We start from the raw sequence: 25112 nt of genomic DNA, 5'->3' as shown, positions 1-25112 counted from the left end.
GACTGAGGCTCTTCTTTTTAACAGGATGATGTAGGAATACTTTTTATCCCGTTGCAACGCATGGACTTTTTTTCTAGTAACGTAAAAAAGAGGTCATTGCTAATAATTTTAATGAAACTTAACCTTTTTTGATTCATTTTGTGTTTTTAAGAATCAGAAATATATGAAAAAAGGTATATCCGAGATAAAAATGACCATTGTTAATTTTTTTTTGGAAATTAAGTGGATTCAAGACCCCTCACGGGAAGACCCCTCAAGACCTTCTCACGAAGAAGAACTTGCTACTTGTATCGTTATCGTGGATCTTGTATCACTCTTTATGTTTGAGGATCTAGCACATGTGTGAACGTTTCCGTTGATTTAAGTGTTTTCCCTTGTGTTCTTCGTGTTTGTCGTAGGATCACCTCCAAATCATGAAAGATCGTCCCTAGGATTTCTACCCTACATCGTGCAAGTTGTATTGGTGAGATCAAACGGTCACCAGTGTCAGATCGGACGGCTAGTTAGCCGGATGACTGACTTGTAGTAGCCGTCAAAGTTAAATGAACGTTTCTTGGAAGATCACGCACATGACATTTTTCTTAAATCGCTGACATATTTTGCGCTACTTTGGTTGAAACCGCGTGACAATTTAACTGTTCGCTGAAAAAACGGTCCGAGCGAACGTTCCCCGGATATTGGCGTTGAAGGAAAACCCACAGTCCAATGGGTCCAACGGACGCCCCTCCGCGGCTGCCCCACGCGATATGACTGGAGCACCCGTCCCCACCGCCAGTTGACCCCCTCTGCTCCGGCGACCCCGATCCCCCGCCCTCCTCCCCCGGGCGGCGAAATGCCGTCGTGTTGCCCTGCCGAATCTACCAAGCCGGCCTTCATCGGGATCTTCGGCGCCATCGTCGGCGGATTCGCCGTCTCTGCCGTTTTCTTCCTCCTTTCTTTCTCCTCTATCACCGCCCCCGCGCTCCCCTTCCCGGTCGTCGTCACCACCACCACCAACCTCTCTGCTCTCTCCACCACCGCCCAGCCGGAGACCATGTACAACCGCCCTATCTGGAAACCCCCGGCTCGGGGGTCGCGGATGCCTTCGCCGCGCGCGTTCCGCCTCACCCGCGACATGGTGCGCGCCCGCGCCCGCGATGGGGTCATCGTCGTCACCTTTGGCAACTACGCCTTCATGGACTTTATCCTCACCTGGGTGCGCCACCTCACAGGCCTCGGGGTAGACAATCTCCTTGTCGGCGCCATGGACACCAAGTTACTCCGGCAACTCTACCTCACGGGCGTGCCCGTCTTCGACATGGGCAGCAGGATGGTCACGGAGGATGTTGGCTGGGGGTCCCCCACCTTCCACAAGATGGGCAGGGAGAAGGTGCTGCTCATCAACGAGCTCCTGCCCTTCGGGTACGAACTGCTCATGTGCGACACGGACATGGTGTGGCTCAAGAACCCGTTGCCATATCTCGCCCGCTACCCCAGTGCGGATCTCCTCACCTCCAGCGACCAGGTCATACCCACAGTCACCGACGACAGCCTGGAGAACTGGAGGGAAGGTAATCTACCCGCACGCTGACATGTTGCAATTATATTTGAGCTTCTAACTCTTTCCTAGCTAAAACTGTTTTGTGTCCCAGACTTAGGGCTGCTGTAATAATGGTGATGTGAACCTGTTTTATCAGGCTTCTTTTCTATGAAAATGGAGCCGGGGAGCTCTCTCTGTTATTCTAAAAAACATGTTGCAATTACATTTAAGAATGAATGTCGTGAAGAGACATTGGTTTTTGATTTTCATCCGATGATAAGCTGATAGCAATCTGTCAAAGGTGTTGTATACCACCCGCTAGTACTATCAAAACTGAGCATTACTGAGAAGTGTCTCCTTGCGCTTTTCAGACTATTAAATTAAATGCTGTAAAACTATACTCGTTGCCAAATATGTGGGATCTATCATCTCTTGTTACCCCTCGCCCTTGAAATTCAAATGAATTTAGTTCAACCACGAAACTAATATTTCAGTGTTTGTAACCCAAACATTTGATTAAACAAGATTTTGTCGGTGAAAGAAAGGAGGAACTCACTTAGCCAGCTTATTGGAAAATGTCAGCGAATACCTTTTTACACTATATTGGTCTAGTTCGTGTAATACCATTGCTGAAGATATTCGTGCCTGCCAACATATATCATCAAATCCTCAGAGAACAAGGACACAAATTACAATAGTACTTTCATTACAGGGTTTCTCATATCATTACGGAAATCTACTGCGATTCACCTTAATAAGATTACAGTACCTTCTTTTTTTGTTTAGCATCAGTTACCAGCAATTTGTTTCAGTTTGACATGAGGTATCTTGATGTTTCCTAGTTATAAAAAGTTTGACACTTGTAACTTAAGGATACAATTCATTGCTATTTGTTCGTGTCCTTATCCACAGTAACTGGGGCATATAATATTGGTATTTTCCATTGGCGACCCACTGAACCTGCTAAAAGGCTGGCAAAAGATTGGAAAGACCTTGTCATATCTGATGATAAGATATGGGACCAGAATGCTTTTAATGATCTCGTACACAAAGTTTTTGGACAACCTGTTCAAGGAGAAGATGAACTTGTCTACTCATATGATGGAAAATTGAAGCTTGGAGTCCTACCAGCAAGTATATTCTGCAGCGGCCATACCTACTTTGTGCAGGTAGGAGCATTTTTTGTTTGAGGTTGGTGACTAAGAATCATTTTTTGTTACCATTTATGTTATTCCATTCTTGGGTATTACTCTTTTGTTCCACCATTTTGTACTTAGAACTCATAGTGCTATTGATATCTAACTGCTCTGTATACTCTTGTTTAATTGACAGGGCATGCATCAGCAGCTTCGGCTAGAACCATATGCCGTGCACACTACTTTCCAGTATGCAGGTACTGAAGGAAAGCGCCACAGATTACGGGAGGCAATGCATTTCTTTGATCAACCATCTTATTATGACTCACCAGGTTTGTTCACTCCCATCATAAATATTACAATAGTCGACCTTCGGAAATAAAGTTCAGGCTAGCAGTTCTTGGTCGTGTGTCCTAGTGTTTGTATGCTTCTTCTGTATATGTGTCATGTGGGACCAGCACTTCCAGTGCATGAACAAGGAGGGTCTCAAATCTGCTTAGCGAGAGGCATTATCTTTAATTTGATTGTATGCCAAGTTAGTTAATTATTTCCATAGATAATGATTGGTTTAATTGGAAAATTAAGTTGAATTTGTATCAGCCGGCCCGGCCTTATATATGAAGGGACCTAGGCCTAGTACGTGGGCATCAGAGAATCAATAAAGAAGAAAAGATGAGGCTTGCCTCTAGTTATCCCCAAACCCTAACATCCCCGCGCCTACACCGCACAAGGATCTGCACGGATATGCTCTCGTTCCTAGTTACTAGGCCACGCGTGTGCAGGAAGGTGGGATCACTGCTGTCCGCTGTCCGGGATGATGTGGAGGGCATTGTCAAAAGCAAGTTTGCCGGCCTTGTTGACCAAGTTACTGCCTTGTCTACCGACACTCTTGAGCTCAAGACCGATCTCCGCAAGCTGATGGCAGACGTGACCAAATTGTTCCAAACACAAGGTGGGCCGAGCGCGATGAAGGCGAGCGAGCTGCTGACTAGTGACAGCAAGCGGTACAACATTGGTGATGATGCTTGGCAAGGTGCTCCCAAGTTCCAGAAGCTGAAAATTTTGACCTTCGATGGTTCGGAAAATGTGTTCCCATGGCTAACCCGTGTGGACCAATTTTTCGAAGGGCAGGGCACACCTGAGCAGGGTAAGGTGTGGCTGGCCTCATATCAGTTGGCTGGTCACACGGTGCTGTGGTACCACAACTGCAAAATCTCCCACAACGCCCCGTCCTGGTCTGTGTTCGCTGAACGCATCACTCACCGTTTTGAACCTAAAATCCGAAACACGCAACTTGGCACAATCAAGAACCTGCAGCAGACCGATACGGCAGATGAGTATGAAGAAAAATTTCTCACCCTCATGTGTAGTGCGAAGGACTCGTTGAGCAGCACAAGGTGGAGTTGTTCGTGGCTGGCCTCCACAATCCCCTCCGGACGGATACACAACACACACACACGCACAACACAAAGCCTTTAGTCCCAAACAAGTTGGGGTAGGCTAGAGGTGAAACCCATAAGATCTCGCAACCAACTCATGGTTCTGGCACATGGATAGCAAGCTTCCACGCACCCCTGTCCATGGCTAGTTCTCTGGTGGTACTCCGGTCCTTCAGATCCCTCTTTATGGACTCCTCCCATGTCAAGTTCGGTCTACCCCGACCTCTCTTGACATTATCGGCACGCTTTAGTTATCCGCTATGCACTGGCGCTTTTGGGGGCCTGCGCTGAATATGCCCAAACCATCTCAGACGACGTTGGACAAGCTTCTCTTCAATCGGCGCTACCCCAACTCTATCTCGTATATCATCATTCCAGACTCGGTCCTTCCTTGTGTGGCCACACATCCATCTCAACATGCGCATCTCCGCCACACCTAACTGTTGAACATGTCGCTGTTTAGTCTGCCAACACTCAGTGCCATACAACATTGCAGATCGAACTGCCGTCCTATAGAACTTACCTTTTAGCTTTTGTGGCACTCTCTTGTCACAATGAATGCTGGAAGCTTGGCACCATTTCATCCATTCGACTTTGATTTGATGATTCACATCTTCATCGATATCCTCATCCTTCTGCAGCATAGACCCCAATTATCTCAAGGTGTCCTTCTGAGGCACCACCTGCCCATCAAGGCTAACCTCCTCCTCATGCCTAGTACTGAAACCGCACCTCATGTACTCGGTTTTAGTTGTACAAGTCTAAAACATTCGTAACTCTTAACTTCCTATTGACCCCCGTTCGACTATCATCGACTAGCACCACATCATCAGCAAAGAGCATACACCATGGGGTATCTCCCTGTATATCCCTTATGACCTCATTCATCACTAGAGCGAAAAGATAAGGGCTCAAAGTTGACCCTTGGTGCAGTCCTATTTTAATCGGGAAGTCATTAGTGTCGCCATCAGTTGTCCGAACACTTGTCACAACATTATCGTACATGTCCTTGATGAGGGTAATGTACTTTGCTGGAACTTTGTGTTTCTCCAAGGACCACCACATGACATTTCGCGGTATCTTATCGTAGGCCTTCTCTAAGTCAATGAATACCATATGCATGTCCTTTTCCTCCCTGTATCTCTCCATGAGTTGTCGTATCAAGAAAATGGCTTCCATTGTTGACCTCCCAGGCATGAAACCAAACTGATTTTTGGTCACGCATGTCATACTTCTTAAGCGGTGCTCAATGACTCTCTCCCATTGCTTCATTATATGGCTCATCAGCTTAATTCCACGGTAATTAGTATGACTCTGAACATCCCCCTTGTTCTTGAAGATTGGTACTAATATACTCCGTCTCCATTCTTCTGGCATCTTGTTTGCCTGAAAAATGAGGTTGAAAAGCTTAGTTAGCCATACTATAGCTATGTCTCTGAGGCCTCTCCACACCTCAATGGGGATACAATCAAGGCCCATCGCCTTGCCTCCTTTCATCCTTTTTAAAGCCTCCTTGACCCCCGACTCCTGGATTCGCCGCACAAAATGCCTGCTAGTATCATCAAAGGAGTCGTACAGTTCAATGGCAGAGCTCTCATTCTCCCCATTGAACAACTTGTCGAAGTACTCCCGCCATCTATGCTTAATCTCTTATTCCTTCACCAGGAGTTGGTTTGCTTCGTCCTTGATGCATTTGACTTGGTCTACATCCCTTGTCTTCCTCTCTCGGATCTTGGCCATCTTATAGATGTCCCTTTCGCCTTCGCGTCTAATCGCTGGTAGAGGTCCTCATACGCCCGACCCCTTGGTTCACTCACAGCTCGCTTTGCAGCCTTTGCCATCTTGCTGAAATACCCGGCCACCTTGGATGATGCCATGGACTGAGCGCACACTTATCATGAACGAGAGAGCCCAGAAGAAGGCCCTACGCATGGACGTTTGGCTAAAATTCCCGGCCACCTTGGAGGATGCCATGGACTGAGAGAGATATGCAATATATAGGTGGCTGGAGGTAAGGGAAGAGCTGCATGCAGGCAAGGCCCGTGGGCACGGGGTGCCCATAGAGCTGATCTTCTCCTCCAATTGCCGAGCACTATCTTCCGTGCGTTCTTCTTGCTCCTCTTCATGGACGTGGTGTTCCTTCCTCACTCCTTCGTGATGTTCATCAATGTACCTAATGACACATAGGGTCTCTTTATGAGGCAGTAGACAAGTCTCATCTAAATGCATATGGAGCTCGAAGAGGAGCGAGTTCACCTTGCTTTTAATGGCACGTGCATGAGCTCTTGCCAAAGGTCCACTTGACGGTGCAGGTGTTGGTGTAGGATCCATGGTGATGTCCATGGGGTGCTTCGCACCATCTCCCTCCCTCCTCTTGTGGAAGACCTGCTCTCGGATAAAAAATGACATCACCATGGTAAGGGGCTAAGTCGGTGACGTTGAACATGTCACTCAAGGAGTACTTGTCGATCTTATGGGCGTTGTTGTTTATCCTTTCTAGCACCTTGAAGGGGCCATTGTCACAACCTGATCGTTGGATCAGGAGGGGGAGAGGGGATCGAAGAGGAGGAAAGACGAGGGTAGGTGAGAGCGAGCGAGAGAGAGATAGACGACAGGAAGGAAACGGGTTCATTCAATTCTCGATGCCCTCAGCGTCCACACACACGCATACAAGCCAAGCCACAGCTGGCACACACACGCATCCCCCTGACAGTGGGCCTAGCCTGGTCCCGCTGACCAGGTCGTTGTTGCAATTCAGAACTATGAACTTGCATTTCTTCAGTCCGTTGTAGATTGATTTGCAGGTGTGACACTTGCCCCCTCTTGAGCAGCAGCTTCTTCGTCTTCCCAGAGCTGCGCGTCGGGGTAGCGTTGTCGAAGGACGGTGTAGTCTTCCCAGGTAGTAGCTGATGGTGGCATGGAGCTCCATTGCACTTGTATTTGCACCACTGGAGTGTTCCCCTTCTTCATCATGCGGCGGTCCAGGATGGCCACCGGAACACGCTCGGTGGAGGTGAGGTCCGGTATCTTGGGCAGCTCCGTGAAGACGGGTGTGTAGTCGGGGAGGAACGACTTGAGCTGGGAGACGTGGAAGACTAGATGGATGCGGTTGTTTGGAGGTAGGTGCAGGTGGCACGCCAGGTTGCCAACGCGCTTCGCCACAGTGAACAGGCCGAAGAACTTGTATGCCAGCTTGCGGCACGGGTGGTTGGCGACGGAGGATTGCGCGTAGGGTTGAAGCTTGAGGACCTGCTCGCCCACGTCGAAGGCGCGCTCGACACGTTGACGATCGGCCTGCTTCTTGAAACGTGCCTGGGCGCGTTTGAGCTGAGCGCGAAGCAGCTTGGTGTGGGTCGCCTAGTCGATCTCGTCGAGGGGCGCGTCCGCAGGAATGGTGGTGCTGACCGCGGGAAGACCACCCAAGTTGGGTTCTCGGCCGTACAGAGCCTTGAATGGGGAGCCATTGAGCGAGGCGTGGTGTGAGGAGTTGTACCAGAACTCTGCCGCGGAGAGCCACCGGCGCCATTGATTGGGTGTGTCGTGGACGTCGCTCCGGAGGTACATCTCCAAGCATTGATTCACACGCTTCGTCTGGCCGTCGGTTTGGGGGTGGTACGCCGTGGAGTATGGCAACTTGGTGCCTGCGGCGACAAGAATTTCCCACCACATCACACTGGTGAACACCTTGTCGCGGTCGGAGACGATGGAGTGCGGTACGCCGTGGAGTCTGATGATGTTGTCCTAGAAGGCACGTGCAACTTGAGCGGCATTGAAAGGGTGTCGGAGAGGTACGAAATGAGCTTACTTGGTGAGGCGATCGACGACAACCATGATCGCGACATGGCCGTCCGACTTGGGTAGCCCTTCTACAAAATCCATGGTGATGTCCTGCCACGGTTCTTGAGGAATCGGAAGCGGTTGGAGCTTGCCCGCGGGGTGTGTTTGCTCGTGCTTCGCGTGCTGGCAAATGCTGCACTGCTTGACGAAATCCTTGACGGCGTGCTTCAAGCCCAGCCAGCCGAAGAGCTTGCACACGCGCTAGTAGGTGGCGATGGCGCCCGAGTGTCCTCCCACCGCGCTGTGGTGCAGCGCGGCGATCAACTTGGTTTGGAGCGCTGTGTTGGCGCCGATCCACAATCGCCCCCGTTGTCGGATCACCCCTTGCTGCAGCGTGCAGCCTTGGTCGTCAGTGTCGCAGAGAGCTAGCTTGGCGAGGAGCTCCTGCGCGTCCGCATCCGTCTCGTACGAATTGGCAACCTCCTGCAGCCATTGGGGCTGGCACATAGAGAGCGCGTCCAGCGACAGTAGGTGCCCCACCCTGGAGAGCGCGTTGGCTGCGCCGTTGTCCGCACCCTTCTTGTAGCGGAACGTGAACTGCAGGCCCACCATCTTGGACATGGCCTTGCGCTGAAGATCTGTGACGAGCTGCTGGTCGCCCAAGGAACACAAGCTCTTGTGGTCGGTGACGATCTCGAACGGTGCGCGCTGGAGGTAGGGACGCCACTTGTTGATCGCCATCATCACGGCGAGAAACTCCTCGTACGCAGAGAGCTTTTGGTTCCACACGCCCAATGCCTTGCTTAGGTACGCGACGGGGTGGCCGTCCTGAACTAGCACCGCGCCCACGCCAGTGTCGCACGCGTCGGTCTCGATGGCAAACGGGCGCTTGAAGTCCGGGAGCGCTAGCACGGGCGTGCTCACCATCGCCTTCTTGAGCATCTCGAACATGGTCTGGGCCTTGTCGTGCCAGAGGAATCCTTTCTTCGTGAGCAGGTGCGTCAGGGGCTTTGCGATAATGCCATAGTGTGGCACAAACTTGCGGTAATAGCCCGTAAGGCTGAGGAAGCCGCGGAGTTCCGTGGGCGTCGTGGGCACGGGCCAGGCACTTATGGCGTTGGTCTTGCTCGAGTCGGTGGCGAAGCCGTCCTTGGAGATGACATGTCCCAATTATTCGATCTTCTGCTAGGCGAACGAGCATTTGGAGGCCTTGGCGTACAGCTGGTGCGCCCGCAGGAGGTTGAGGACAGTGCGCAGGTGTTCTTCATGTTCCTGTAAATCAACATTGAAGACCAGAATGTCATCGAGGAAGATGATGAATTTGTGGACGTGGCGACCGAACACCGAGTTCATTAGACACTGGAATGTGGCCGGCGCATTGCAGAGGCCGAACGGCATCACCCTGAAGTGGTAATGGCCATGGTGTGTTTTGAAGGCCGTCTTCTCTTCGTCCTCCTCGCGCATGCGGATCTGATGATAGCCGGTTAGGTCCATCTTGGAGAAATATGCTGCTCCGCTGAGCTCGTCGAGCAGTTCGTCCACCACCGGCAATGGAAATTTGTTTTTGACCGTGGCTGTGTTAAGACGCCGGAAATCGACACAAAAGCGCCAAGTGTCGTCCTTCTTCTTGACCAACAGGACCGGCGCGGCGTATAGGCTCAGGCTGTGCGCGATGACCCCAGATTGCAGCATGTCCTGCACTTGCTTTTTGATTTCGTCCTTTTGGGCTGGTGAGTAGTGGTAGGGCCTGGTGTTGATAGGTGCTGTGCCCGGCTCCAGGTTGATTGCGTGATCATACTGCCGTTTTGGTGGCAAGAACACATCTTCATATTCGGACAAAAGTCTAAATATTGGGAGGTGCAGGTTCAGGCTTGTCAGCTCGCTCCACCGTAACCAAAGCCGCGGTCCAGATGTCATTAGCTATTTCCATCCGGTGCAACTCATACGCATCCAACTCTGCGGGGGGGCGGGGGGGGGGGGGTAGATCAGAGGTACGAACCCCTTGCAGATGCACTTGTTTGCCCTTGATTTCAAATGAAATGGTTTTCTGCTGCCAGTGGCAATTCATGGGGCTGTGAGCTGATAGCCAGTCGATCCCCAGCTCTCGTGCATAGTCATCGCCCCCTTGCCGCGGCGCTGCTGTTGCGCTAGTTGGTACGGTGGACGCTGGTGGTACAGGTGGTGGTGGCCTCCCCACTGGTGCGATGCGCGGACGCGCGGTGCGCTGCTTCTCAATCTCTTCCTCCTGGACAAGGGGAACACGGCGGCGCGAGTGATGCTGGTTGGTGCCTGCAGTCGAACCCCCAATCTCAATTCGTCCTTGAGCTGATCAGGAACTGGGATATGAAGAATTTGGAGCTCAGAGTTGGGTCAAGGGCAAGCAAGTGGTACATTGCTGTCTTGAATTGCTGTCGATATTATTGGACACTGTCTGTCTGTCGCAACTGAACAAAGTGATGCATCTGAACTTCGAACTCTTCAGGACCAAACTCCTCTTGCACTGCTGCTCTGAATGTTTGCCAAGTGACCCCTGGGTGTGTCTGTCGATAGGCGTGGAGCCACATCACAGCCAGACCATCCATGTATAGCGCCGTGGTGGTCCTAGCTATGCCGTGGCACTCGATACAAATCAAAATAAGTGGTGCAGCGATCCAACCAGATGCGCGGGGCGTCGCCGTCAAACCTTGGGAAATCATGCTTGGGCGGGTTGATGTAGTGGTCGCCGTGGTGATCGATCTCCGTGGGCGTGGGTTACCGCACGGTGAGCAGCGGTGGTCCGTGGTTGGCGAGTCGGGCGAACGACAGCTGTGCCGCGCCATCCGTGTAGAGCGACAGCGACGGAGGACGGATCCGCGGGGGTGGATGCGGGGGCGGTGGTTGGTGCACGGAGGAGTCCGCGGTTGCCGTGACGCCCGATGGGGATGTGACGCCAGGAGTGGTCGCCGCGGGATCGACCGTCGGGGCAGACTTGCGAGCCTCGTCCACATATGCTTGTGTGAGGTCGATCTGCTTGGAGAGCAGCTTGAGCTCGGTGGAGACCTGATCGGTGTAGGAGATCTATGCTTGGTGGCGCTCGTCGGTGGTTTTTTGATTCGCGTTGAGGCGGCGGATGACGGTCTCGAGCAAGCTCTGCAGCTTGTCCGTGGTCTCCGACATGGTGTCGAGCATGCGACGAGTCTGTGCCGAGGGCTTGGATGATGATGCCATGGTCTCGTGTTGGATTGGATCAAAGCTCGGGCAGGATTTCGGGCGAGCTCACCGGAGCGGTTCACACCTAACCCGGTGGATGTTACCGACCGATCGTGAGCAGACGGCAGCGATGAGGAAAAAATTTAGGGCTATGAATACCAGATTGTCATGATCCGATCGCTAGATCAGGAGGGGGAGAGGGGATCTATTAGGAGGAAGGACGACGGTAGGTGAGAGCGAGCGAGAGAGAGATAGACGACAGGAAGGAAATGGGTTCATTCAATTCTCGATGCCCTCAGCGTCCACACACACGCATACAAGTAAGCCAAGCCACAACTGGCACACACACGCATCCCCCTGACAGTGGGCCTAGCCCGGTCCTGCTGACCAGGTCGTTGTTGCAAGTTCATTCAGTCCGCTGTAGATTGATCTGCAGGCGTGACAGCCATTGGCTCAGGGTAGAAGCTTGGACTTGCGTTGTTCCGGGAAATGGTCCTTTCGAAGTATTTCCGGGGTTGAACACCATGGGCTTCTTGTTGGTGTTGATCTTGGATGTATGCTTTTGCACTTGATGCTCGATGGTGAGCCTTGTGTCTTCATGCATCTTCTTCATGAAGTTTGCCCGAGCACTTGCGTCCATATTGGTGCGCTCTTGTAGTGGAAGCGGATGTCCAATGGCGACAAAGGATTTAAGCCATAAGCAACCTCAAAGGGGACTTCATCATCGTCGAGTGTCTTGCGTGGCTGTAGGCGAACTCGGTGATGGGCAAACACTCTTCCCACTCCTTGATGAATACACAAAGTAGGGTAGATAGCGTGCGGTTGACCACTGCCATTTGGCCATCGGTTTGAGGATGATACGCCGAAGAGAACAAGAGCTTGATTCCTAACTTGGCGCAAAGGGTCTTCCAAAAGTAACTCCAGAACTTGACGTCGCTGTCGGAGACGATTTGTCTTTGGCACTCCATGTGTATGCAAGATGTCTCCGTTCTTGAGGTGTTGAACTTGCCATTGTATTTCTTTGGTCTCCTCGGGGTTTGGTAGGGTGCATCGGGGATGAGGTCAATGCGGTGTTCGATCCCTTGTAGAGGAGGTAGTCTCGGTGGTGCTCAAAGGGAAACACATCCTCGAATTCCTGCAAAACATTTGAGAAAGCACTAGGAAGATGTTGTGAGTTGTTAGTCATAATGACCTCATCTTTGTACAGGAGTACAAAGTGAATAACATGTGATGGGCGCTCACTCACTTCCCTCAAATCTTGGTGGCAAAGAGAACTACATCTTTTTGACCACTCATCATGGAGGTACCCATTTTCCGCTTGTGACACTTGCTCACTTTATGGTGGTTCCTAATCTTCTTTATGATGGTTTGAAGATTGGTGTCTGTCCGTTGCGACTAGACTTGGGGTCATAGGTCGAAGCACACTCTTTGCCCTTCCACTTGAAACTATGATGGTTTGTGCGTCCATTATGACTTGCTCAGTGGTCATATTGCCATGGATGTCCGAAAAGAAGATGAAATACAGACATGGGAACTACGTCACATTCCAATGTGTCTTCATAGGCGCCGATCTTGAAAGATACTTCCACGGTGTGCTCCACTTGTATGGTGTCGAAGTCGCTCAACCATTGAACCTTGTATAGGGCGCGGGTGCTTCTTCTTGATAAGATGCAATTTGGAACAAAGCTCTTCACTAGCCAAACTAAGGCAACTTCCTCTATCGATTATGACTTTGATTGATCTTCCTTGTATGCTCGCTTTGGTATGGAAGATATGGCATCGTTGGTCATCTTAGTTTTCTTGAAGTGTCAAAGTCTTTGAGACAACAAGAGCCGGGCTCGAATCATTGTCACAAAGGACTTGACCATCTTCCGCATCATTTACTTGGTGGTGCATAGCCACATGATCCAGCGCTTCTAATTCATCTTCTTCTAATTCATCTTCGCTTATAGTCGTATCCGCCATTCGTGTTGAGGATCATTGTTCTTCTTGTAGGGCACTTGAATGTTTTGTGGCGACTTCGAGTAAGAGCCTCGCATGTGAAGCATTATATGCAACTTGTTTTGTCGGTGGAGTCCGTTGGAGTAATTGTAGTTGATGAAGCGCGGGCCTTGAAGGAGCTTGCTGTAGTAGGTGGACGACTTGAATTAGTCGCCAGTGGCCTTGAATTTGGCGTCACACCACTAGTGGGTGTAGCTCGAGTGTATGGTGCCGCACTTGGAAAAGCTTGAGTATTGTTGGTACCAAAGTTTCTTCAAGGATAGGCGGAGAACTTGGAGTACTTGATATCATCTTGCACTTGTTGTTTTGCTTTTGATGCTTGATATACGAGCTCGAGAAGGTTGGAGTATGGTTAGAAGTCCACAATCTTCTTTATTGGATAGTTGCGACCATTGAGGAATCTTGCCATAGTTTGCTCCTCGTCTTCCTTCACATTGGCTCGTATCATTGCAATCTCCATTTCCTTGTAGTATTCTTCTATGGACTTTGTGCATTGCTTGAGATCTTGCAACTTCTTGTAGACATCCCGCGTGTAATGTGTAGGCACAAATCTCGCTCTCAATAACTTGCTTCATGGCATCCCAAGTGGTGATAGGAGGTTCGCCTTGTTCTTGTCATCGTTTAGTGACTTGCTCCCACCAAATGAGGACATACTCATCAAACTCGAGCGAAGCCATTGCTATCTTCTTCGTTTCGTCAAAGTTGTGGAGGCGAAAGATTTTGTCCACTTCAACTGCCCATGAGAGGTACTTGGTCTGTGCCTTCAGGGAACTTCGCATATTGAACTTGAACTTGCCAAATTGTTCTCCACCCTTCTTGATTGTTGTGCAGTTGGCGTTGCTCTTGACACGGGGGAGGAGTCTTCACTCTCCTCATGATGTGCTTGATGTGGGAAATGAGGTGCGTTCGCCATACACCTCATTTCATGGCGTTCCTCGATGCGAACCTCTTCATCTTGGTGCTCTTCTCGTGCTCTCCGGTTGCGCTCTTGGAGGTTGTAGGTAGCGTCACGGAGAGCTTGGCGTGCTAGATTAGCTTGCTCCACACGGCGTTCTTGCCGGTGTGCCTGACATTCTAAATCTTTACGAAAGCGGGTTTCTTCTTGTCGACGTCTTTCATCATCTTCACGCGATTGGCGATTGAAGGCATCTTGATTCTCTTGCTCTTCGCAACAACGTCGGTCACGCTCAAGAATGTGCCCTTGTAACCCATTGCCATGGAAAGGATTTGGAGCTTGAGGGTCTTCACAGTAGTCACGTAGATGATGACGGTGTCGTGGTGTACTTGTGCTGGATTGTAGCTCGGATGAATGTTGACTTGAACGCCTTTTTGACGATGAAGATGAGGAAGACTTGTAGTTGGTGAACATTTCCGTGAGTTTCCACACCTTGGCATCGAAGACTATGAATGCGCTCATGCAAGATTGCATTGGCGTTATTCATTGCTCGTTGAGTCCGAAGTGGTGTGACTTGGTGACGAGTTGATTGGCGTCTTCGTGGTCATCAAAGACCGGAGTAAGTAGGGATTGAAAAGAACAATACTAAAGTTACCTCTTCCAAAAGTTGAGAATGGATTAAGTGATCTCTCACTATGGAATGCGAAGAGAGTGCAATTGGTACCGAATCTTGTCAATCTTACACCTACACAACAAGGCTTGTAGAGTACTTTGGTGAGGATTAGTGGCACAAAATCATGCAAATTGAGGTCCAAGATATTGTAAAAGTTGAAATCAATTCAAAGGACTCAAAATGCCAAGCAATAGATCATAAATGTATAGGAGATGATCAATAGGAATGCACATGGTGGGATAATGGGGCTTGTGCAACAAGAAATGGGCATATAAAATTGGGCCTAGCGAAGACTAGCTCTTGCTGCACAAACACAAGGAGAGACGCTAGCTTGATTGCTCTCGTGGTCTAGATTTGCACTTGTGCACCGACCTACAAGAACAATGCAACATTTTTCTATACCATTTCTCCGTGCTAATGGGTTAAAAGCTCTCTCTCTCTCTTTGATATTTCGTTGTTTACCACTTCCCTTGATGCTCGAGCAAATATGCTCGACAAATATTTAAAATATGCACGGAGTAACTTAGAACATAGAAGATGATGTACTATCACTATGGTGCACAAGTATGAGGCCCGACAATTCTGAAATAGCTAGTCTCAAATAGGTAGTTATCACTAGAATAGTGGGCTATCAAGTTCAATGGCATGGGAAGATAGTGGTTAACAGAATGTATACCTTCGTCAAGGTTGAAGGGTAACTGGCCTTGCTTCCGGTGTTGGTGTTAAAAGGATGGAAATGGTCGATGTAGTGGTACACGGTTTCCAGTACGTTGGCGAAGATGCCGCTGCAAATATGCCACACAGAAGGTGAAGGCGCCGACTCTTTAGGGGGCCGTGCGCACGGGGTCTCTAGGGCTTGTGTGCATGGGAGGGAGGGGGGGGGGGGGGTAGTGCGCACGGTACAAGGCCGTCGGCATAGGGGCTCGGCGGCTGTACAAATTCAAGATGGTTCGGCCAAAGCAACACAAAGGAGGCAAGATCCACTTGCGAAACACCAAATCCATGCATTGAAATCAACAAAAACTCACAAGGAACCACAAATTGCAAGAAATTGGTATGGCTATTCTTTGTGGGGAATTTTCGAATTTAGGTAAGAACAAACAAAATTAGGCTAGAAAGGTGAAAGGGAGGGCCCCAAATTGTGACAACCAAAGCTCATGATACCAGGGTGATGTAGGGCCAAGCCCTAGGTTGCCAAATCTTTCACAACTTGGAGATGGATCAAGAGGAACAAACGGAACCACAAGAACAAACACCCAAAGACAAGATCTAATCACGCATGTGCTCTCTCCACAAATCCACACAAGACACATAAGATCCATAAACAACTAGAGGAACAAGTAGCTAGGGTAAGTTTTTCCCAAATCCACTAGGGAGATGAGGTCTTGATAGGGTAGTCTTCTCCAAATCCACAAGAGGAAGATGAGGTTATGAATCCAAGAGGATCTTTTCCAAAGGAGGCCTTGGACTTCAGAGGAGTGATAGATGAGTAAAGCCCTCTCTACTTTGGTCTATTATACTTTGCTAACCCTAACAAATGAGAGAGGTATGAAATGTATAGGTGGCTGGAGGTAAGCGATGAGCTAGGGGGTACAAGGGGCATTTCCTATCTTTGCATGCAGGCAAAGGCCCGTGCACACGGTGTAAGGGGGCCGTGCGCACGGGGGTTTTGTGCACGATACAAGCCCCGTGCGACTCCCAAAAAAACGTTCGGGGTGTCCAGGAGCTGTAGCGGTGGCCCGTGCGCACGATGTCCAAGACCCTGTGGTAACGGGTGTCCAGAGAGTTTTTGGATGCCCCGTGCACATGGGGTCTGGGGCCTCGACCCCATGTGCACGGGATGTCCAGAGAGCTGATCTTCTCCTCCAGCTGCTGGGCACTGTCTTCCGTGCGTTCTTCTTGCTCTCTTCATGGACTTGGTGTTCCTTCCTCGCTTCTTCGTGATGTTCATCAATTTACCTAATGCCACATAGGGTCTCTTTGTGAGGTACTCCCTCTGTCCCATAATATAAGATCGTTTTCAAGCTAACAAAAAACGGTCTTATATTGTGGGACGGAGGGAGTAGTAGCCAAGTCTCATCTAAATGTATATGGAGCTCGAAGAGGAGTGAGTTCACCTTGCTTTCAATGGCATGTGCACAAGCCCTTGTCAAAGGTCCACTTGGAGGTGCAGGTGTTGGTGTAAGATCCATGGTGATGTCCATGGGGTGCTCCGAACCACTCGCCTTTGGTGGGTTCAACATTGTTCTTGGTGTCCAATGCCTCAAAACGCCAAACCCAACTTGCTGTGCGCGCTAGCTCCAACCTCTTGGCGGCACTACTAGTAGAGCATGCTGCACGCGGAACCACATGGTCTACCTCCAGCTTGACCATGTGATTGTTAAGGAGTATTAGTATTGGTCTAGGAGTCCTTATTAGTCTATGTTTAGTTTCCTTGCACCTCAAGTCATGTGTAATATATATATATGCCTCTTGGGCCTTCAATAAAGATAAGTTGCTTTCCTAACATGGTATTAGAGCCTAGGTTTAGGTCTCCGGACGCCGCAACTCGTCCTTGCGATCCACTATTTTTTTTCTCGATCGATCTGTTTTTCTCTGGATCGATCTCGTCTTCCATGGCACCACCAGCCCCGCGATCCGCCTGGCGCCTTGACTGCTCGCCCAGCTGCTTCGGCGTGGGCACCTCGTGGGCCGCTACCTGCCCCTGGATCGATGGCGGCTGCCTCAGATCGGGACCATCGCCTCCTGTGCGCTCGGCTGGGGCGCTCGGCTGGAAGCACCTCCAGGCTCCAGGAAGGCTCCGCTCCACGTGCAGGCCCGCCCGTACAGCTCCAGCAGCCTGCGTGTTGCTCTCCTGCAGCTGCAGGCTTCTGTCCGCACACGTTTGCCTGCAGCTGGATCTCATCTTGGCCAACGCTGCTGCTTCCTGTCGACCGCGTGTGCCCCTGCTGGCTGGCTGCTGCTCTGCTCCCGCACGTCCATCTGCGTGCTGCTGTTGTTCCGCTGCCCTTTGCTGCTCTACTCAGCTGATGCGTTCTGCTAGCCTACTTGCTAGTTGATGCGTTCCTGCTAGCCTATTTGCTAGCTGCCGCTGCTGATCTTTTAGTCATTGCATTAGTCTGGCATGTGCTTTTTCTATATTTTTCGCTGCGTCCACCAAATTCGTTGATATTTTGTGTTTTCTCATGTCATGTGAGTCCACCATACCTATGTCTGTCAGCCTTTTTCTGGTCATTGTCCTCTCTATAGGATTTCTGTGGCCTCTCTTTGCATTGTTGATCTAAGCCCATTCCCTTGCCGCCGAGCTTCTTTCGCCGTTGGTTTTCATGGGCCATGATTCTTTAACCAATGCTTTATTCTCTCGATGGACCATCTTCTTTCGACAACCCATCTTCTCTTGATACTTCTTTTGTATCTTCTATCGGTGCGGTGTCTTCCTCTGATGTGCCATCTCTTCATTATCCCCTTTGGCGACTCGACAGATTTTGAAGACTCTTCATGCTACGACGACACTCTCAAGACACGGATTTGGATTATCATTTTTTTTTAGTATTACACTTCTTCAAATGCAATGCTATTGCATACGCTTTGCATTTGAGGGGGGGTGTTAAGGAGTATTAGTATTGGTCTAGGAGTCCTTACTAGTCTATGTTTAGTTTCCTTGCACCTCAAGTCATGTGTAATATATATATGCCTCTTGGGCCTTCAATAAAGATAAGTTGCTTTCCTAACAGTGATCACCCCATCCACTTGCAACCTGGCCCTGGCTTGGTCATTGTCCGTCCATATCGCTACCCCATCATCCAAAAGTATGAGATTGAGTGCCAGTGCGCGGAGATGTTTGAGCCCTTGACTGATCTGCCATAGCCACTCTGAGTTCTCGTCCATGCTCTTGGTATGGAAGCCCGACAAGTTGTACCGTTTCTGCGTGGACTACTGTGCCCTCAACGAACATACCGCAAAAAATTAAATTCCCAATTCTGGTGATGGACGAGCTCCGTGGCGCCAAGTTCTTCACCAAGCTTGACCTTTGCTCAGGCTACCACCAAGTCCGCATGCATCTGGATGATGTCCCCAATTTCACACACATGAACGCTTGTTTGAGTTCCTTGTCATGCTTTTGGCTTGATGAACGCATCGTTGACATTCCAAGCTCTCATAAACGAAGTGCTGTGGCCTTCTTACGCCACTTTGTGCTTGTCTTTGTCAATGATATTTTGATATTTAGTTCATCTTGGGCTGATCATTTTCGACATGTTCGCTCAGTGTTGCAACTTCTACAGCAGCACGAGCTCTTGCTCAAATAGTCCAAGTGCACATACGGTGCAACATCTGTTGCATACCTGTGCCACGTCATGTCAGCCGCCAATGTTGCGATGGACTGTAGCAAGGGCAAGCGGTGGTGGACTGGCCAATACCCAAGCCGGTGCAGGCACTTCTTGGCTTCCTTGGCTTCTCGGGGTACCACAGGATATTCATCCAAAACTTGGGCACCACCGCGACACCCCTCAGAAAGCTCCTCAAGGAGGGTTACTGCTGGTCCATGAAGGCCGACACTGCCTTTTAAGCCCTCAAGATGACGTTGTGTACAACATAATTTTGCACATGCCAGACTTCAGCCGTGACTTCATTGTTGACGCTGACTAGTTGGCCTCCGGTTCGGGCGATGCTGCACCATGGTGATATGCACCGTGGCTTTCTACAACCGGCATACAAGGTCTTTATTTGCATATTTACCACACCTGTACGGGTATATATATATCATCCTATGGCCTCATGGAAATACAAGTTGCTATTTCCCTGACAATTATCATTCATAGATCACGATTCAGTCCTCAAACATCACTTTCGCTTTTATTATTATTGTTAGGCTTCAGTGGATGGTGCATTTCCCACTGCATAGATAATATTTTTTTACCTCATTCCAATTTTATCATGCCCATATATTATGTGGTCTCATGTTGCAGGAGGTTTCCTATCATTTAGGCCTAATATTCCCAAACGAATGCTGTTAGATGGTGCCCATACCATTGAATCTCATTTTGCGTTGGTCAATTACCAGGTATCTTCTGCCATATCTATATTTCACCAATTCTATGGGTGCACTTCTATTGTTAAAAGTTGTGTGTTTACTATCTGAGGAGTCACTTGCTTGAAACTCTTCAGATGAAGCAAATAAGAACGGCATTGGCTATGGCTTCCTTGTTAAAGCGGACCCTGGTCAGTGAAGTTTCCTTTTGATGCTACTCAGGTTTGATTGAACAAAACCGAATAGTTCAGGGGTTATAGTGTGAACCTTTTATAACATTATCTTGTTTGTTGAGCTTTGTGCAAGCATGTGAATCATCCTTTTCTGACCACTTTTGGTACTTCTAGGTAATGCCTCCATTATGGTGCAGGCTTGATAGGATGTGGTTTGGGCATCCTGGAGTTATGGAAGGCACAATGACTAGACAACCTTTTCTCTGTCCAATGGATCATGTATTTGAGGTAATTACTCGAGGAGCAAAAATCGTTTCTCATGATTTTATTTATACTAGTATGTATGCTGTCAGGAAGGTACCTATTGCCCTTTATCATTTTGTATGCTATATTTAACTACCCTTATGTAACTAGTTGCTGTAAGAGTTACAGTTTCAGACAGCTTGTCACAAATAGGTTCATCTGTTGGTCAACTCAACTGAGTAATTAAAAGAGTAAAAAAATATAGCTTTAAGTGAAGTTGTATCATGTGATGACATGACAGTTCGGTATAGATGATGTAGAAGATCGCTCAAAAGTATTTGCCCAAAAGCAAAAGGATAGTTCTACAATCCTGTCTTCTGGATTTGGAGAACTTGATTTTAGGAATGCCTTCTTTTGTGATCTGGTAAACTACTCATATATGGCTGCCTCTGGCGGTCAAATGACCTGGATTATCCTTCACACTTTGCCGCAAACAAAATTGTATGACTATCAGGCAAGAATATAACAGCTTTCACGGTAGCTGCTCAATTGGTTTCTACTTCTCATTTTACAAATACTCCCTCTGTAAAGAAATATAAGAGCGTGTAGATCACTAAAGTAGTGATCTAAACGCTCTTATATTTCTTTATGGAGGGAGTACATAAGTTTGTGTCTTCACACTACAGAATTTCGCACCATTTTTTGTTGAACCCAATCCGAAGATACTATTTTAATCTTTCGATCAGTTATCATCGAGGGTCTATCATTGTAAAAAGCCTTTGATTATTATGCCTACAAATGTGGAAGTGCAACATATTCTTTGGAGGCATGCTAAATATTGTTGAACAGAGAAACTGTTGATAGAACATAGTGCTTTCAACCAAACCAGTTGACAATAGAGTGAAATAAAGTTGGTCGTACTTCACATGATAGATAGGGCAGACAAGTGCAGTGAGCACTACAGGATGTCTATAAAGTGGTTTGTAACAGTTGATATATCTGGGGACATGTCTCTTCAGTTTGAACTTTGGAGAAGAAATATACTCATACACTAGCCTTGCTTGTGAGTTGAATTAGAGCAACTCTATCAGATTCCCTAAATTTAGAGCCTTTAAAACCAAGCACCCTTTAAATTTTTATTAAGGCTGCCGTGCAATCACGCAAACTCAGACACCCTAAGAAAATAGCCTTTATATTGCTTCTGCCATGCTGGACCCATTTGTCACTGGGGCTGGCATTTCCCCCTTTGTAACCTCCGCTCCGCCATTGAATCTGCACATCGTAAACTCCTGCACACGGGCCTGCAGGCATCCCCTCTGGGTGAGCAGCTCCTTGAGCGCGGTGGTGAAGGCTGAGCAAATCCCGGCCTGCATGAGCTCCTCGACACTCTCAGCGTTGCAGCCCAAGCGTGCACACCATGATGTCATGTCCTTCCTTGAGAATGCTGAGCAAGGGTGATACGATGTCCTTCGATGATGAGCTTCCTACCCCGCCCGTGAAAACCCAGAACAGCCCACCCTAAACTCTGGCATCCATCTACGCCAGCCTCTGCACACCGTCTCCGGTCAGCTTCCCCGGGAGGTGCGCTCAACGGTGTTGTCCCAACTGCGCTCCCCCGGTAACGCCAATGCGCTCAATACTGTGTACTCCCATCTGGTGCCCCTTGTCACCATCCCGCCACTCGGTTCCAGCGTGTACTACCGCCAAAGCAACGTCCCTAGCAGCTTCACCGCCATGAAGCTTGCAGAGCCACCACCACACCGTTGGTTCCTCATCAGGTCTGTCTCTTCCTCCCGGCGCGGCGGGGCACGGTGGGGGGAGGGGGGGGGGGGCGCCGAAGATGTACCACATTGTGTGATAGCGGCAGTGGGGCAAGTGGGTTGCAGAGATTCGGCTCCCTAGAACTGGGTGTGCGTGTGGCTCGGCATCTGACCGCCAGAGTTCAGGGTGGCATCCCAGGCCTGAACTCCCTGTTGCCGGAGATGGCCGCCCAGGCCTATGACTGCTCCGCCTACAGACTCCGCGGCAAGTACGTGCCCCTCAGCTTCCCCCCTAACGGCCTTTGCAGGCTTCGGGATGGCAAGATCTAGGCCATCCGCGTGGCTCGATCCAAGCTATCCGCGTGACTCGCAAGCACACACGAGGTGGATGTGCGAGCTCTCAAGCACCTCCATGCTGCATCGTCTTCGAGAGTGCAGCGAGATCTGGGACGTCTCCGCAGATGGCGCCACGACATCTGGGACGTCTTCGAGAGTGTCGAGATGTCTCAGAGATCGTGATAGTTTCGCGCGCGCGGGGGGGGGGGGGGGGGGGGGTGAGAATTGGTGGGAGAGGTCTGGAGTCGGGTCGGGGATGTGTGGGACCGAGGTGTCGGCATACACACGGACGTTGGGCATCACCACACGGTGTGGTCATGCTGGCCGTGACTAAGCGGAACCTGCTGTTAAGCTTCATGCACTAGCCAACGCAACCAAAAGCCCGAACTGATGGTAAGGGCTAGTACAATCCACATATACTGTAACACCCCCTCTCACGTGTGACGGGGAAGACAAGTCAACACGTGCAACCGGAAGAGAGCGACGGCGTGAAAAACTCACATATGACTCAAGAGGCCTCTACGTGGATACAAAGGGGGGCTATCAGCAATTTTTAAATAAATTGCGCAAACCAGGACTTGAACTCAAGACCGTAGCTCTGATACCATGTTAAGCTTCATGCACTAGCCAACGCAACCAAAAGTCCGAACTGATCGACTACAGTTTTTTTTTTGCCCTCTAACCTTCATATTGGCAGTTTTTTAAGGGTGGGGGAGTTTAGGAAATTTGCTAGAGTTGCTTCTATATGGTACTCCCTCTGTTCCAAATTAATTAAAATTCTAAGATTGTCCAAAGTCAAACTTTTAAAGTTTGACCAAATCTATGAAAAATCTGCTAAGAACTACAACATTAAATATTTATAATACAAATCTTTATTTTATAAAGAATCTAATGAAACTAATTTGGTGTTGTAGATGTTAATATAGACTTGGTCAAACTTCAGTAAGTTTAAGTTTGGATAAACCTAGAACTTATATTAATTTGGAATGGAGGGGGTATCTAACTTATTTTTGTACATCAACCATGAAGCAACATTTTCCTACTTCAGCTCAGTGATTTACATGTATAGGTACATGTTATGCTGAAGGACTTGCCTGAGGAGGAATTTGGGCCACGTATTGATTTCAGAGAATATACATTTCTTGAGAATCCATCATTGCCTAAACAGGTAACACTATGCTGTTTGCAGGCATTTCACCTTTATCCCGGAAACAAGATGGCTTGTCCCCTAATAGTTTCTGTTTGGAGTATTGATTCAGGTGAAAGAGTCGTTTCTTGAGGTGCGGCTCTGCAATGAGCATAGCACCAGATGCTCCACAGCCAATGGATCCAATAAACACAGAGCCCTTCTATTGCCAAGGAATAGCACCGAACAAATGGTAAATTATGAGGAACCTACTGTTGTGTCTGCTTTCAGTTCAGCGCAACACATCATTCACTTGGTCACACTTGTCACATTGTAAAATGTCCTGTATGTTTCTTTTAATCTTGTTTGATTAGTTGCTCCCAATCAACTCCTTTACGAATTGTTATTTTCCTTTCTAGGAGAGTTATGCATTCGTATGCATATGCATAGATCAGTCATCAAATATATGAAAACAAGGAAAAAACTAATATAAAATTGAAGCAAATAAATTAATGCATTTCCTGCTAACTCGCGATTACTGCTATAATTTGAAGGTGTGCCGATATGGGTTTTCTGTTTCACTATCAGTCCATCAGTGAGGAAAGTGGCATACATATTTTTGGAAAGAAGTAAATATAAAGGTGTACAGAGATTGATACACCTAACAACATTCCTGTAGATACAAACTGGGAGTCCTAAGATATATAATGAACAAAATCTATTACAGGGTTTGATTAAGAGCTTTATGCTGAAGGACCCCCCCCCCCCCCCCCCCTCCCTCCCTCTTTTTTTGCAGCTTTTGGATGTCTTTTCATCGTATAAGAATATCAAGATCATACATTTCTCGTCTATGGTTGATGCCTTCAGAGGTTTTGCTGATGCGGTAAGCTGCTGATCATTTACCTCAGTTTTGATTAAATTTCTGGATGGAAGCTTGCACTCTTAATTTTTCTCTAATTCCGAAAAACCAGGCTGTGGAGACGCAGTTTCGGAATCGTGTGAAGAGGTATACAGGCATATGGTGTTGTGTCGAGTTCCGTGAAATTGGGCACATATACTATGACATGTACTGGGATGATAAACCAGGTTGGAAGCCACACCCCCCACAGAATAGGGAAGAGGACCATCCACCTTGGGCCTGAATTTTGAGGTCGGACAATAGATCAACCATGAAAAGGGATGACATGAAGGCAAGATAGGTCACATATTACTGCAGGTTCATTTTTAACTCCAGAGCAGGCTGCTCCTATCCGTTGGAAAAAAATTGCTTATTCGAAAACATTTGACTTCCAGTTTTGTAGGCCTGTTCTGTAGATTAATTCACTTCTGTTCAGTCTGCCCCTTGACCTGTACTTATCACATATGTCCAGAAAAGTTTTGATATAACGTGAGATAACATTTAAGGTAATGATTTGACTAAAAAAACATGGCATCATGTTCATAGCCCCCTCAGGCTCTTTATACTGAAGATAACTACAGTTGGCTGTGTTTCCCCTGTTCTCGTGTTTTGGATGCGCTCTGAGACGTCGATAGTCCATCTAAAGGCACATTGTCCATCTAAAAGCACACGGTTGAAGATAACGTTTCGCTTGTAGGGGAACTCTCTTCGTCATCCATCATCCATGGAACGGCCTTCGTTCCCGGGTCACTGCTATTTGTCTGATACTTTTGACTAAGTTTGTTTTGCTTTTCAACCACTCTGTGTTTAAGGGATATAAAGCCCCCATTTCTTCTTAGAGGGTATGTTATTTGTAATCGGGTTGGTGTTGGCCTGCACTCTGACTCCACCTCCACAAGCTGATTATTATTTTCCTAA

The 25112-nt window shown here is 48.6% G+C and overlaps 1 protein-coding gene across 2 annotated transcripts; it reads left to right on the top strand.

The window, feature by feature from the left end:
* The first annotated feature begins 723 nt into the window (after positions 1-723).
* XEG113 (xyloglucanase 113) lies at positions 724-24704 on the top strand. 2 transcript variants are annotated; one of them, XM_048715204.2, is made up of 10 exons: positions 728-1550; positions 2432-2688; positions 2852-2987; positions 19597-19691; positions 19796-19849; positions 20006-20119; positions 23240-23338; positions 23430-23549; positions 24093-24179; positions 24268-24704. In XM_048715204.2, the coding sequence occupies exons 1-10, from the start codon at positions 833-835 to the stop codon at positions 24436-24438; spliced, it is 1851 nt and encodes a 616-aa protein (XP_048571161.1). In that variant the 5' UTR covers positions 728-832; the 3' UTR covers positions 24439-24704. The 2 variants fall into 2 exon arrangements, with proteins under 2 accessions (XP_087374253.1, XP_048571161.1); XM_087518127.1 differs by lacking the exons at positions 19597-19691; positions 19796-19849; positions 20006-20119; ... (2 more) ...; positions 24093-24179; positions 24268-24704 and adding an exon at positions 17258-18873 and having other exon boundaries at positions 724-1550.
* Positions 24705-25112: the final 408 nt, after the last annotated feature.

The sequence above is a fragment of the Triticum urartu genome, chromosome 4A (assembly GCF_056163025.1).
Source record: "Triticum urartu cultivar PI428250 chromosome 4A, HENAU_Tu73, whole genome shotgun sequence".
NCBI classification, from domain to species: Eukaryota; Viridiplantae; Streptophyta; class Magnoliopsida; order Poales; family Poaceae; genus Triticum; species Triticum urartu.
Note: the sequence above shows the minus strand (reverse complement) of the source record. Positions and strands in the feature narration are given on the sequence as shown.